This window comes from Triturus cristatus, chromosome 3_2 (genome assembly GCF_964204655.1).
Source record: "Triturus cristatus chromosome 3_2, aTriCri1.1, whole genome shotgun sequence".
Taxonomy (NCBI): domain Eukaryota; kingdom Metazoa; phylum Chordata; class Amphibia; order Caudata; family Salamandridae; genus Triturus; species Triturus cristatus.
This window is the reverse complement of record NC_140584.1, coordinates 302114100-302128103: the sequence shown is the minus strand read 5'-3', so window position 1 is coordinate 302128103 and position 14004 is coordinate 302114100. Positions and strand designations below refer to the sequence as shown.

Genomic DNA, 14004 nt, shown 5'->3' with positions numbered 1-14004 from the left:
TTCTGAGATCAATAAAAGACTTGTTACTCTTTTTCATGAGTGGTCAATTGCTTGCATTTTAAAATATTTGAATGAAGATATCTCCTGTGGAGCAAATGGTTCTGGGACCCCCTCTTCTTTCTCCCGTCCAGTAAATCTCACAATCCTAAAGTGGTGTAGCAGTGGCAGGGTTTGAAGACAGTTGTGCTATTTTCGAACTTTATTTGAAATAGATTTTGTTTCTATTTTTGAGGTTGAGAATATGAAGAAAATGCACATTTTGGATAACTTTTGTTATGGATGAGTAACGTATACATCGCTATAGTGGTATGTCCTCTTTATTACTTCAGGGCTTCAACAATCTGTCTTCTTTTTAGGCTTATAAAAGCCACTAGAGAAAGTTTGTTCCTCATGAATTATTGGGCCTCTTGAGGAAGGCTTTGTGTTGATTCTTGCAACTAACACATAGTTCTTTTTCATCTGTAACACTTCTCTGTTGTATTCTCTTTAGGCAGTATGACCTCCGGGAGAGCAGCAAACGTTCTGAGGTTCTTATTGATCTTACAGAATACTGCGGCCAGCTGGTGGAAGCCAAATGCCTGGCTGTAAATCCCCAGGATAACAACTATCTGGCTTTGGGTGCAAGTGGCCCCTTTGTTCGGATCTACGACATCCGCATGATCCACAATCACAGGTGAGGTCTGGTGTGCCACTGTATATGCTGGTACGAGCAATGTCACAGTTTATTTAGCCAGGTCAACGAAGACCCTGCTGCAAAGATGGGCTGAAACATTCATTGTACAGATGAGTTTCGAGGTGCACTGCAAGCATGCACAAGGAGTGAGCACTATATGCCCTGGAGAGAGCAACTGCTTATTGCTTCCATGGAGTGCCTGCAGGACCTTTATAGCAAAATGAGCCATACAGTCGTCACTGTTGAAATCGAGGTCTGTAAAAGAGGTTCAGAAAAGTGCAAGCAATGCTACTGCAATAGCCCACTCTACTGGCTTATGGAAGAGAACATGTCAAAGCTATGTAGATTAGTGCAACCATGTAACAGTGATGATCAGATGCGAGCCAAGCCATACTGCAGCTAGAGAGCAGAAGCTACCGAATTGTGGTGGACGCCGTTGTCGCAGTGGATATCGGATTGATGTATCTACCATCAAGGAGAAAATACTACATGTACAGGGAAGGCCAGAGTTATGCTGCAGACATGGATTGAGTGGGTTGTGCTCCAGCCAAAAGTGAGGAGGAAGTCTTGATGGTTGGGGGCAGGAACATGCATGATAAACATAGGCGAGAGAGGGACTACATTGGCTTCATACAGCGCTACTTCCATAAATTCAGGACTCTGGGGAGAAGATTAACACTGTTCCCAGCAGGGGAAATGATTTTACAGCAGCCGTTAAGTTCTGCTGCATGCAACTGAGGCAGCACGGGTAACATTTGCTTTCTCTTATGTCTCAGCTCTTCTAGTATAGCAGTTGCTCCAGCCATTGGTTGATAAACCTGGCTTTTATGGTCACTTTTCTCAAGGTCATGCTGGCTTCTTACTTTGGATGGTATTTCCATATTGCACCCCTCTGTGCCCTTTTGGTTCCTTTAGAACAAGCTTCCTCCCATGTTATTCCTTGGTGCTTGTTGCTTGCAGTGCCTATGGACAACACCTTGGAGTTTTTAAGTACCTGAGGTGTTATGCCTCGTCCCACATTACTCCATGTGAGTTGCGCTTGATCTTGGGGACTGGAACACACCTCCGGACAGCCTCTATTTGGACTCTTTTGAATAGCTGCTTTTGGACCATGCCTAAACACATAATTTGTGCACAATCACCAGGAGGTAGTCTATAGGAAGGCTTCTCTCTTAGATGTGTGTCAGTTATATTCTCAGCATTTACCATAATCAATGGTAGAAGGATGACATACAGAATAATCAAATAATACAGTTCTTAAAATATGCTGCAATATGTCTTAACATCTCAGACACATTTTGTTTTGGGGAAAGCGAGATTGCACTAGGAGTTTGAGCCCAGGCTGCTCAGAGTCTATCTGGTAAACCACGATAAAGCACAGTATGTTTTCAATATTCAAAATTCCTCGACCTATGCACCAATTGAGATTTCCCTTTAAATTGAAATTATACATTTTGTGGTGCCAAAGAATTGGTTCACAATCAAACTGTCACTCTCACTTCTTGGGTTTCCTCCAGGCACCTGACTAGCCAGCAAAGATAAAATCTCTCCAGTCCTAGGAGGAGTGCCTTCACACTGATTTGTCCTTGGTACCACCTTGGACACTATGCCACAGAGCTAGGCTAGAAATGTTGCAGCTGAGCATGCTGATGTCAGTTATTTTCTCCCACACCTTTTGACGCGGATCCATTCTAATTTCCTTCAAAAAAACTTGTGCAGTGCCAATTAGTACATGTCACTGCCAAAGGTGTCAGGATTTCGGAGATGCAACTCAGGTGATAAGCAGGTGTCTGTTTTGACATCTTTTTCTAGACCCTGGGTTATAAGCATCATTCTAAGCCTGCAACTAGTGCAGTTGCATGCATGCCATGGCCATCAAGAAAGTGAATCTTGTTATGGAGTAGGCTCGCTATGAAAACATCTGGAGGACATGTCTTCAAGTTTAGTATTCTGTTCCACTCCTCCCTTCAGGTAAGTCTTTGATCAATATCCCTCAAAGGAGAAGATCACTCGCAACAAACCTTTTTGGCAAGAAGTTTTCTACCTAGATGTCCGCATTCAACTCTATCCCCATTTTGGAGGCTACGTACCTGGTAGCTGTCTCCATCCTGGCTTTGTGCCTGGAGCTGCCACGCCAACTCCCCAGCTTCAAGTCTAATGATGATCACGCACAAGTGACGGCCTTCACTGAGGCCTCATTGGCAATAATCTGCTCTCCTTTAGCTTCTCTGGTGCGTTTTCAAGTGCCTGCAGGTTTTCTTTACAGTGTCCCAGCTGATGGGTCCATTCCCAGCATCAGTCGAACTTGATTCACTTGCCGGCATGATGCTAACAGACTATAGTGCTCTGCCAAAGGTCTTGTGGTTGCACTGGCCCAGACACTGATGTTGTTGCTACCTTTGCTGAATTCATATCTGTCTTAGGAGCAATCTAATGTTGAAAATCATTTTCGATTTATGTATTACACAAAAATATCACCATAGCTTTGTTGGAATACCAAATTTCATAAGAAACAAATGGCTCAATCATTAAGTCCCACAAATTTAATGGATTAGTTATCATTTCTCATAGTCTGATGATAATTACCATTGTTGCATACTCCTAAAAACACAATCAAAAAAGGGGGGGGGGGATGGAGGTACTGGTCCGGTTCACCCTCCAATGTACATGTAGTTCACAAAAAATCTGTAAATGTCAGATCCAAAAAAACCTAACTAAGGGAATGGGGATTCCGCTGAATGCGCGAATAAACAAGACCCCTATCCAAAGAAAAAAAATATTTTCTTGAGTTCCCTCACTCACCCAGGGTTGCCCCTAGGTGACATGCTTCATCATTAGGGCCTACTCAAATAGCTGCTGCTTGTGGCGTGCTGCGACTTGCAGAACTACGTAGGAGCACTTTTTTGTGAAGAAATGTGCTGTGCAGTGTTCGTGGAGTGGTGAAAGTGATGTTAAAAATACCTAGCTATTGAGCTAATATTTTATTTTGGTATGGATAAAAAGGGGGTTAAATAGTAGGGAAAAGATATAACTATTATGTTTATACAGTCCCTAATATTCGGCCGACCTTTTTCGAGGTATCCCGTAAACCTCTTCTTCAGGATAAAAAGGGGACTAGTCACATGCGTGCCACTCCTTGTGAAAACCTATAATAAAGTGAGGATGTACACCTCATGTGTAAGCATCCGATTCAAAATACATACAGTTTAGTCTTTGACTCGTAGTATCTGTTCAGGGAATAAAACAGAATGAAAAGTTAGCACATAATGCCTGCCCTCCACTCACGTGGGCATGTCCATACCCAAAAAGACGTCCTCACTGTAGCACTCGCAATGCGGCAACCCGCTTTTGAAGAAGGTACTGACGATGTAATTTGGTTATAACATGTTTAATTCATGAAACTTTTCATGCGTATGATACTGCTCATACTTTCAAAACGACCAAGAGGTTCGCAAATACATGTTCATTCTTTCAGTTTTTCCCACGTATGGAAGTCCACATGGGCATTTCAGTAGATACACTAATTGTACAAAGGAACTATCCCTTGTTTAAATTGCGGTGGCTGCAATAATATCATCAAGGGTACTAATCTCATGCATCCAACTAAAGGCACACCAATCAAACTCAGCAACGTAGTGTATCTACTGAAATGCCCATGTGGACTTCCATACGTGGGAAAAACTGAAAGAAAAATGAAAACCAGACTCATCGAGCACCAAAGTAACATTCGAACTAAAAACATCAAATCCACAGTGGCAAAACATTTTTCTGAACACAATCATAACTGCAGCCAACTTAGGTATATGATTTTGGAACAAGTCTCGATTCAACGAGGGAGAGACAACAGTTCCTTCCTGCTACAACGTGAACTATTCTGGATAAACAGACTGAATTCTGTTTACCCACATGGACTCAATGAACGTCTCGAATTTAGTTGTTATCTTTATCTGTTATCTATTTTAAGTCATATATAATTTGTCATTCTTAAATACTTTGTTTTTTTCTCTCCATGACCTCTTATTTTTTCTTTACGAATTCTTATTTTTTTCTTCATGACTCCTCCTTTTCCATTTTTTCCCTCGCACATTATTCTCAGCTTATTTACATACTTATTGACGAGTTAAGTCTGTAATATGGCTTCATTATTGTTTTTTTCCAATCTTTACGTCACATGTTCTTCCGCCTTACCCCACCTATCTTTATTAGGCTTCTTCGGTTAAACTTCACACACGCTAGTCTTTCTTCACTCTCAATAGGTCACATGGTACGCTTTCTCGTTTTACCTTGCTTACCACTTCCGGGTACTCTTAGATATATTTCTGTTGTTTACTCTGCATGTTTCATATCAACTCCGGGGAGGCTTCGCGCACTTTGTTTCGGTGTTTTCAGGTATTTAGACCGTCATTATTGGTTGCACTTACAAGGTTGAGATTCTTTACTATTTTTCGTTTACTTCGATATAATTCACTCGAGCACCTTTTCACTAATGGTTCCGCAATTTTTAAACAGGAGTGTATCGGTTTCTTTTTCTTTCCTACTTACACGCCAATGACACGAGTACCATTGATACTTTTTTTCCCGTAATTTTTAACGGGAGTGTATGGGTTCCCTTTACTTTCCTATTCTCATTTTGTTCGCACGTCAATAACATGAGCACCATCGGTACTTCTTTTCCAACACGCGATATTTGTTTCTCACTACGTGTTAACTATAACCCGTATCAGATACCATAGTCTTGCATCCCGTAAATCCTGGACCTATGCCTATTGTCCTCCTTTATTTTTTCTGTAGAATCATCCCCCTGACGAAGGGCGAGTCCCGAAATGCATCGGGGACATCTGAAAACTCTCGTCTAAAGAATGAACATGTATTTGCGAACCTCTTGGTCGTTTGAGCTATTTTTGAAAGTATGAGCAGTATCATACGCATGAAAAGTTTCATGAATTAAACATGTTATAACCAAATTACATCGTCGGTACCTTCTTCAAAAGCGGGTTGCCGCATTGCGAGTGCTACAGTGAGGACGTCTTTCCCTGAGACGCAATCTGACATTTATTGATTTACACCTCAGCGATTAGGAGGTGGTACTCACCAGCACCAGATAATTTTTTACAAGGATCACCAGTAATTACATTTTCTCCAACTGAGAGTGCAACCGTTTTTCAATTTTTCATTATACAACATATACGCACATAATGTTCTGAAAATGTCTGGAACATTCTTATGCTTTGGCAATACTATGCCTCATGGTCTGCCGGGGTAGAGGGGCTTGTACCCTAAAGAGATACAGAGCATTGTTGTTAACTGTGAGCAAAGAGAAGAAAATAAGAGAACTACCAGCATAGCATATTGCTGTGTGTGCCCATAACGTGGATGGCAGATTCTCAAAGATATAGAAAAATAGTGCTTTGAAATGTCCGGAAGAACCTGTTGAGGAAAAGGAACTTACTTTGTTAAAGCACACATCAGTCTAATAACACCTGCTGGCACCCTGGCGGACCGCATCTGAGCGCGTCTGTCTCCTGGTGCAGTTTAAATAGGAATGAAAAAGCCCAGTCATGCTAGTGTACCAAGTTTGACTAGACTGTGGAAGTTAAAGCAAAACCTAGATGGCCGCTACTGTTGGCAATACACACGGGCCATCTTGGGAGGATATGAAAGTGTACATCGGTCTTGCCTCCACAGTATAACTGAGGCAGGTACTAGTGTAGTTGTCAAGATTATCTAGAGATGAAATTGATAACGTGGTAAGTTAAATGAGGCAATATATAATTAGTCATGAAACCAAAGTATGACGGGCCGAGTGTGTTGGAAAATCGGCCATTTCTCTTAGCGAAAAATGGGGCTATCTTGGAGGGGTGAAACCATTAATCATAAGTACCCTCCTAGTATCGTCTGGCTGTCTAGTACAAAGGAAAATGCTACGGTCAGCACGTAATACTGGAATGAAAAAAGACAATATAAAAAATAAAAATACAAAGGTTGTTGGACTGACTTAAAAACTGGTCTCTGTGAGAGGCTCATTGGGGGGCCATATTGGGTACAAAAAGGTGATGCCAAAGCTGATATACTAAAAATATATCTAGAAATTAAACATAAGGGCCCATGTGGGGGCTCCACTTGTAGGAGAAATGTTTATAAAGGGCACAGTGATACTCCGTTTAGACGAGTGTTCACTCAGTGTTTGTGTCCAAACGGTCATGTTGGATATGAGACTAGTTGGCCCTTGCTGGTAGCATGAGTTTATGATTTTGGGTCTGAAAAAATAGAGGTGGAACAAAACGAACGAAAAAGTGTATAGGGTGTTATAGATGTATTATCAAGGTTCTTCAAAACATTCGTCCAGGGTGATAATACCAACAACACGAATATCACAATAAAACTGGCAGATAAGGGCGGTGGGATCGTCTTACAAACCACAGAGGCATACTGAAAGGAATGCCTGAGACTCCTCACAGATGAAAGGATCTACAAGCGGATCAAGGAAGACCCTACAGAACGCTTATGGATTGAAATTACTAGCATGGTGGAAGAAGCATTAGCACATGACTGGATTACCAAGAAGGAAGGAGAATTTGTAGTGAATACCCACTCATTTATACCTTATTTTACACAATCCCAAAAATCCATAAATCACTGGAAAACCCCCCAGGACGCCCAATCGTTTCTGGGATCGGATTGGTTTTGGAATCACTTTCAAAATTTGCAGACGCTTTCTTGCGCCCCCTGATACAAAAAACAGCACCTTTTTGAAGGAGATGAAGGAAGTACTCTGCCTCCTTCAAGACCTACAGTTCAACCCAACATGCAATGTCCTTATTGGTTTAGATGTGGAGAGCCTGTACACGAGCTTACCCCACAAAGAAACCCTAGACATCATAGAAGAGGTCCTCAATGGAGCGGAATGAACCTACCATACACCAAAACACCTAGTCCTTGAATGCTACAAGTGAGCTTTGACGGAAAACTACTTTCGATTTGAGGAACTTCTGGTTCGAGGCATATGAGCTGCAGATTATACACTTTTGCATAGATCGCCATCTGGTGTTGGGCCCGGATGTTTGCAGTTTGTTTTTCCTCTTGGAAAGTCTTTGGAAGTCACGAGGTCGGTGACTCCACCTTTGGTTCGTATTGCGCATGGTCTTCGGCTCCATCCCCAGATTGTTTTTTTCCGCCATCGGGCTCGGATGTAATACTTCGCGCTCCGGTTCCGAACTTTTCCAGTTCAACGATCGACGCAAAATCCTCGCTCATCGAGATTCTTCAGATAAATAAATCATCTTAATCACCTTCTCTTCGACACTTCTTCGATTCCAGTCGTCGACGGCGGCCTTTCGGCCTATCCCGGCTCCGGTCTCGGCTGATGGAAAGAACTCCCTTCAAGAAGTGCCCTCGATGTGGGTCCAAATTCCCCCACACCGATCTTCATGAGGTGTGCAACGTCTGCCTCTCCCCTGAACACGAGGCCCGAGACTGTCCCGCCTGCAAGTCTTTTAGATCGAAAAAGACTATTCGAGATCGAAGGGCCAGACGCAACATGGCGCACTCCTCGACCTCCGCTCCAGTCGACATCTTAGTGGACGACGTCGAAGCTCCGGGACAGCAGCACACCGAAGAAGATGACGACGACCTAGTCAGTGCTTCCGAAGCCGACGACTCAGATGTGGAGGACATCACCCCGGCCCAGAGGGTCGTGAGTACTATACCCCCTCCCACACCCGCGCCGATACCCAAAAAGGCTTCGGTCACGCCTTCGCCTTCGAGCCTAGGCAAGACCAAGGACACTGCTTCTAACACCCCACCTTTGGGCCCGGTAAAGAAGCCTATTAAGCCTTCCGGCAGCTCGGGCTCGAGCCAGCCTACCAGCGGTGCCGAAAAACACCCTTCGGCACCGAATAAAAAATAGGCCTCCACCTCCACACCGAGCTCAGCACCAAAGCCCTCGGTGTCGAAACCCGGCCTCTCGGTGCCGACCAAACATCATAAGGCCCTCGGCGCCAACACTCCCGTGCCGAAGCCTCTCTCGGCACCGAACAAAAAATCGGAGGTCCCAAAAAAGCACGACAAGCCTAAAAAGCCGCCGGCCCCGAAAACCTCGGCGCCGACCTAACAACCAGTGTCACAAGAACTATTCACACCAGATCCTCTGCAAAAAGACACTTACCAAGGATCCAAAAACTGGACATTTGACACTCTCTTCAAAAAAGAGACATTTGGACAAACCGGCTCCACCTCCACCTCCAAAGAGGAAGGACTGTGCTACCTCCCCTTTCAGAGTGCCTTCCCCACCTCCTCCACCTCCTCCACCCTCCCCACCTCCACCTTCTCCACCCCTGCCTCATCGCTCTCCGACCCTGTCTCCAGACCATGATGAACAAGGGGACCCTTACTACGATCCAGCAGATGTGCCACAAGACCCCCCCCCTACTGGATCCCCAGACCCATGGGATGATTATAACAATCCAGACATCCCAGATGTCCCACAGGATGACCTTTATCCATCCAGGCCATCCCCACCAGAAGACTCGTTAGGTTTCACCACCTACTACAGAGGGCGACACTTTATCACGGGGTAGAGCTACATACTGACCCAGTAGAGGAAGATTTCCTCCTAGACACCTTCGATACTGCACATAGGTCTACTGCTATACTACCTATGCTAAAAGGAGTAATCAAACATGCACCAGAGGTTTTTAAAGACCCAGTCAGGGCTAGGGTCCTAAACCCACGTATAGAGAAAAAATATAAAGCCGCCCCCACAGATCCTGCCTACATTAAAGGGCCTGCACCACTGGATTCCTTAGTGGTATCTACAGCTAGGAAGAGATCAAATTCTCAGGCGTCAGGCGAAGCACCACCACCTGACAAAGAGTCCAAGCTCCTAGACGCGTCAGGGAAGCGCACTGCGTCACAAGCTGCCAATATATGGCGTATCGCCAATAGTCAAGCGCTATTGGCCAGATACGACAGAGCGCATTATGATGAGCTAGAAACCATCATGTACCATCTCCCTGAAAAATACAGAACTAGGGCTAATGAATTGATTCAAGAGGGAAAAACCATAACTAATACCTCTATACGCTGTGCCCTAGATGCGGCAGACACAGCCTCCAGGGCCATAAACACCAGTGTCCTCCTCCGTCGCCACGCCTGGCTAAGAGTTTCAGGTTTTAAACCTGAGGTACAAGCCTCCATATTAAACCACCCATTTGATCAACAACATTTATTTGGTCCAAAGGTTGATGAGGCCCTCGAGAAGATGAAGAAAGACACTGATACGGCGAAATCCATGGGAGCCCTACAGTCACACACTCCTAGGTGCTCCTTTCGCCGCTCTTCCTTTCGGGCATGGTTAGAGGCTACTCCTCAGATAGCGCATCCACGTCCTATAAATCCCCTCCTCAGTCCACCTTCACAAGGGGTTATCAAAGAGGCGGATACAGAGGCAATAATAATAAAGGCAGAGGCAAGACAAATACCGCCCGCTCTGCCACACCGCCTACCCAATGACTTTCCCCCGCTCCCTCCAGACCATTCCACTCCGGTCAGGGGCAGACCTCAAAATGTCCTTCACGTCTGGGAGACCATCACCTCAGACAGATGGGTGACCCAAATTATTCATTCAGGGTACTGCCTAGAATTAACATCTACCCCCCAAACATTCCACCCAGGCAACGCCCAATGTCACAAGAACATGCCACGTTATTAAAACAGGAAGTAATCTCCCTCCTGCAAAAACAAGCCATAGAGCAAGTCCCCATCAATCAGCAACATTTAGGGGTCTACTCCCTGTACTTTCTGATTCCAAAAAGAGACGAGACTCTACGACCTATTCTAGATCTCAGGCCTCTAAACACTTACATACATTCAGACCATTTTCACATGGTAACCCTTCAACAGGTTCTTCCACTCCTCTCCCAGAACGATTTTCTCACCACACTGGACTTGAAAGACTCATACTTTCACATTCCAGTACACCATGCTCACAGAAAGTACCTCAGATTTGTAGTGGACGGGCAACACTACCAGTTCAAAGTGCTCCCGTTCGGGGTCACAACAGCACCCAGGGTATTCACAAAGTGCCTAGCAGTAGTGGCAGCACACCTCAGAAGACAGCACATTCACGTCTTCCCATATTTGGACGGCTGGCTAATAAAAGCCACGTCCTACAACCAATGTGTGCACCACACTGCCTCTACAATCCAACTACTTCACCAGCTAGGTTTCACGGTGAACCACCAAAAGTCCCACCTGATACCATCACACACAAAGCAATACCTCGGTGCCACCATAGACACCTCAAAAGCCATAGCCTATCCCAATCCTGCCAGGATTGCAAACATACCAGCTCTGCGTCAAAAATTCATACTTCAACACTCTCTCCCAGCAAGAGTGTTTATGCAACTGATAGGGATGATGGCCTCTTGCATTTTCATAGTACCTCATGCAAGACTCCAGATGCGTCCACTCCAAGAGTGCTTAGCGCACCAGTGAAACCAGGCCCAGGGATAACTGACAGATCTGGTGTTGGTGGATGGTCGCACCCATCGCTCTCTGCAGTGGTGGAACACCTCAAACCTTTCCAAAGGTCGACCGTTCCTGGACCCGGTTCCACAAATAATCCTAACAGACGCATCGCTCTCCGGCTGGGGAGCTCATCTGTTACATCTCACAGTGCAGGGCACATGGACTCCGCAACAGAAGTTACTCCACATCAACCATTTGGAGTTACTGGCAATCTTTCTAGCCCTAAAATCCTTCCAGACGCAGATTTTAGGCAAGGCAGTCCTCATTCGCGCAGACAACATGACTGCCATGTACTACATTCAAAAACAGGGGGGCACACACTCTCCACAGCTCTCAACTAGCACAGAGCATATGGAGATGGGCAATTCCGCAAAAAATCTTTCTCCTGGCCCAACACGTCCCAGGAGTCCAAAACACCATGGCAGATCTGCTCAGCAGACAAACGCAACAGATCCACGAATGGGAACTTCACCCACAGGTTCTTCACCCGTTCTTTCAGAAGTGGGGGCATCCTCAGATAGACCTCTTCGCCACCCACTAAAAACAAAAAATGCCCAAGCTTCGCCGCCAGATATCCACACCCATTGTCCAAAGGCAATGCGATATGGATGAACTGGTCAGACATATTTGCGTACTCTTTTCCACCTCTCCCACTAATTCCATTAGTGATGCGAAAGCTACAACAGCATTCCCTCACGCTCATCCTGGTAGCTCCAACATGGGCCAGACAACTGTGGTACACCACACTGCTGGAACTCTCGGTAGTACCACACCAAAAGTTACACCTCTCACCATGCCTCCTAACCCAGAACCATGGAGAGATCAGGCACCCGGACCCAGCTCAGCTCAACCTTGCGATCTGGCTCCTGAGGTCCTAGAATTCAGATACCTTAACCTTCCCCCTGATTGCATGAATATTATCAGAGAAGTTAGACGCCCTACTACTAGGGCATGCTATGCTGCAAAGTGGAAAAGATTTGTTGTTTACTGCCATAACAACACAATCAACCCTCTAAATGTATCCATACAGCACATCTATTTGTTACTTGCTACATCTACAAAGGTGTAACCTAGTATATACATCCATTCGGTTACACCTCACAGCAATTGCTTCTTACTTACAGAACAGGCAGCACCTATCACTTTTCAGGGTGCCTGCCATCAAAGCCTTTATGGAAGGCCTCAAAAGAGTAATTCCACCCAGAGTACCACCCTCACCTGTCTGGAACTTAAATATAGTTCTCACAAGGCTAATGGGACCGCCTTTTGAACCATTACATTAATGTGAGCTGCAATTTCTCACATGGAAAACAGCATTTCTAGTGGCCATCACTTCCCTTAGAAGGGTTAGTGAAATACAAGCACTCACTATACAGGAACCTTTTCTCCAAATGCATCAGAACAAGGTTGTACTCCGCACCAACCCAAAATTCCTACCCAAAGTCATTTCTCCCTTCCATCTGAACCAATCGGTAGAATTACCAGTTTTTTTCTCACAACCTCAAACTGTTGCGGAAAGGGCTTTACACACACTGGATGTTAAAAGGGCCTTACTTTACTATATCCAAAGAACACAACCTTTCAGAAAAACCAAACAGCTATTTGTCTCTTTCTCTCCACCACATAAAGGCAATCCTATTTCTAAATCGGGGATAGCTAGGTGGATTGTAAAATGCATACAGATTTGCTATCACAAAGCAAAACGAACACTATCTGTTCCTCCTAAAGCCCACTCTACAAGGAAGATAGGGGCTTCTATGGCTTTTCTAGGGAACATACCATTAGATGACATCTGCAAAGCAGCGACATGGTCAACACCACACACTTTCACAAAACATTACTGTGTAGATGTGCAAACCAAGCAACAAGCTAGTGTGGGCCAGGCTGTACTAAAAACACTGTTCCAAACCACTGCAGCGGATGCCGGTGGTCGCCGCTAGGGTTGGGTACTGCTATATAGTCTATGCAAAAGTATATAATCTGCAGGTCATATGCCTCAAACGGAATATGCTACTTACCAGTATGCATCTGTTCTTGGCATGTAGAGCTGCAGATCTATACACGCCCACCCGCCTCCCCGGCTACCTGTATCCGTTCCAGTCTATCTTATTTAGATACAACACACATAGGTTTCTTTACTGTTATTACTACGCTCCATCTTTCCCTGCTGGCGAAAAACAATTTGAGGATGGAGCCGAAGCCCATGCGCAATACGAACCAAAGGAGGAGTCACCGACCTCGTGACTTCCAAAGACTTTCCAAGAGGAAAAACAAACTGCAAACATCCGGGCCCAACACCAGATGGCGATCTATGCAAAAGTGTATAGATCTGCAGCTCTACATGCCAAGAACAGATTCATACTGGTAAGTAGCATATTCCTTCCAACAGCACGGGACCAGCATGGGCAGCACCTTTGCTCCAAGTGTGGCGAGACAATTTGTTCACCACCTGGAAGAACCCAAAATCTTGTCGGATAATCCACACCGCCCCAAAAAAATTTGAATGGAAAAGGTACATCGATGATGTCCTCCTAATTTGGAACGGCAATGAATCAGAAGCCAATCACTTCATTGAGTGGCTAAATTGACAGGACTCGTACCTGAACTTCACTCACACCATGAGCCGATCAGAACTGGTTTTCTTAGACCTAAACATCTACGCAGCAGAAGGGGCACTCAAGACAACAACACATTTCAAACCAATTGCTAAGAACTTTCTTCTTCTATATGACAGTTTTCACCCGAGACACCTGAAAGAGAACCTTCCCTATGGACAGTTCCTTAGGCTCAGGAGGAACTGTTCG

General features: G+C 45.0%; 1 protein-coding gene across 9 annotated transcripts in view; it reads left to right on the top strand.

The window, feature by feature from the left end:
- WDTC1 (WD and tetratricopeptide repeats 1) overlaps positions 1 to 14004 on the top strand; it is a 475018-nt gene that overhangs the window by 233843 nt on the left and 227171 nt on the right. For all 9 annotated transcript variants that reach the window (XM_085647700.1, XM_085647694.1, XM_085647701.1 and 6 more), the window contains one exon: positions 491 to 673. In XM_085647700.1, coding sequence (XP_085503826.1) covers positions 491 to 673 — 183 coding nt within the window. The remainder of the gene's footprint in view (positions 1 to 490; positions 674 to 14004) is intronic.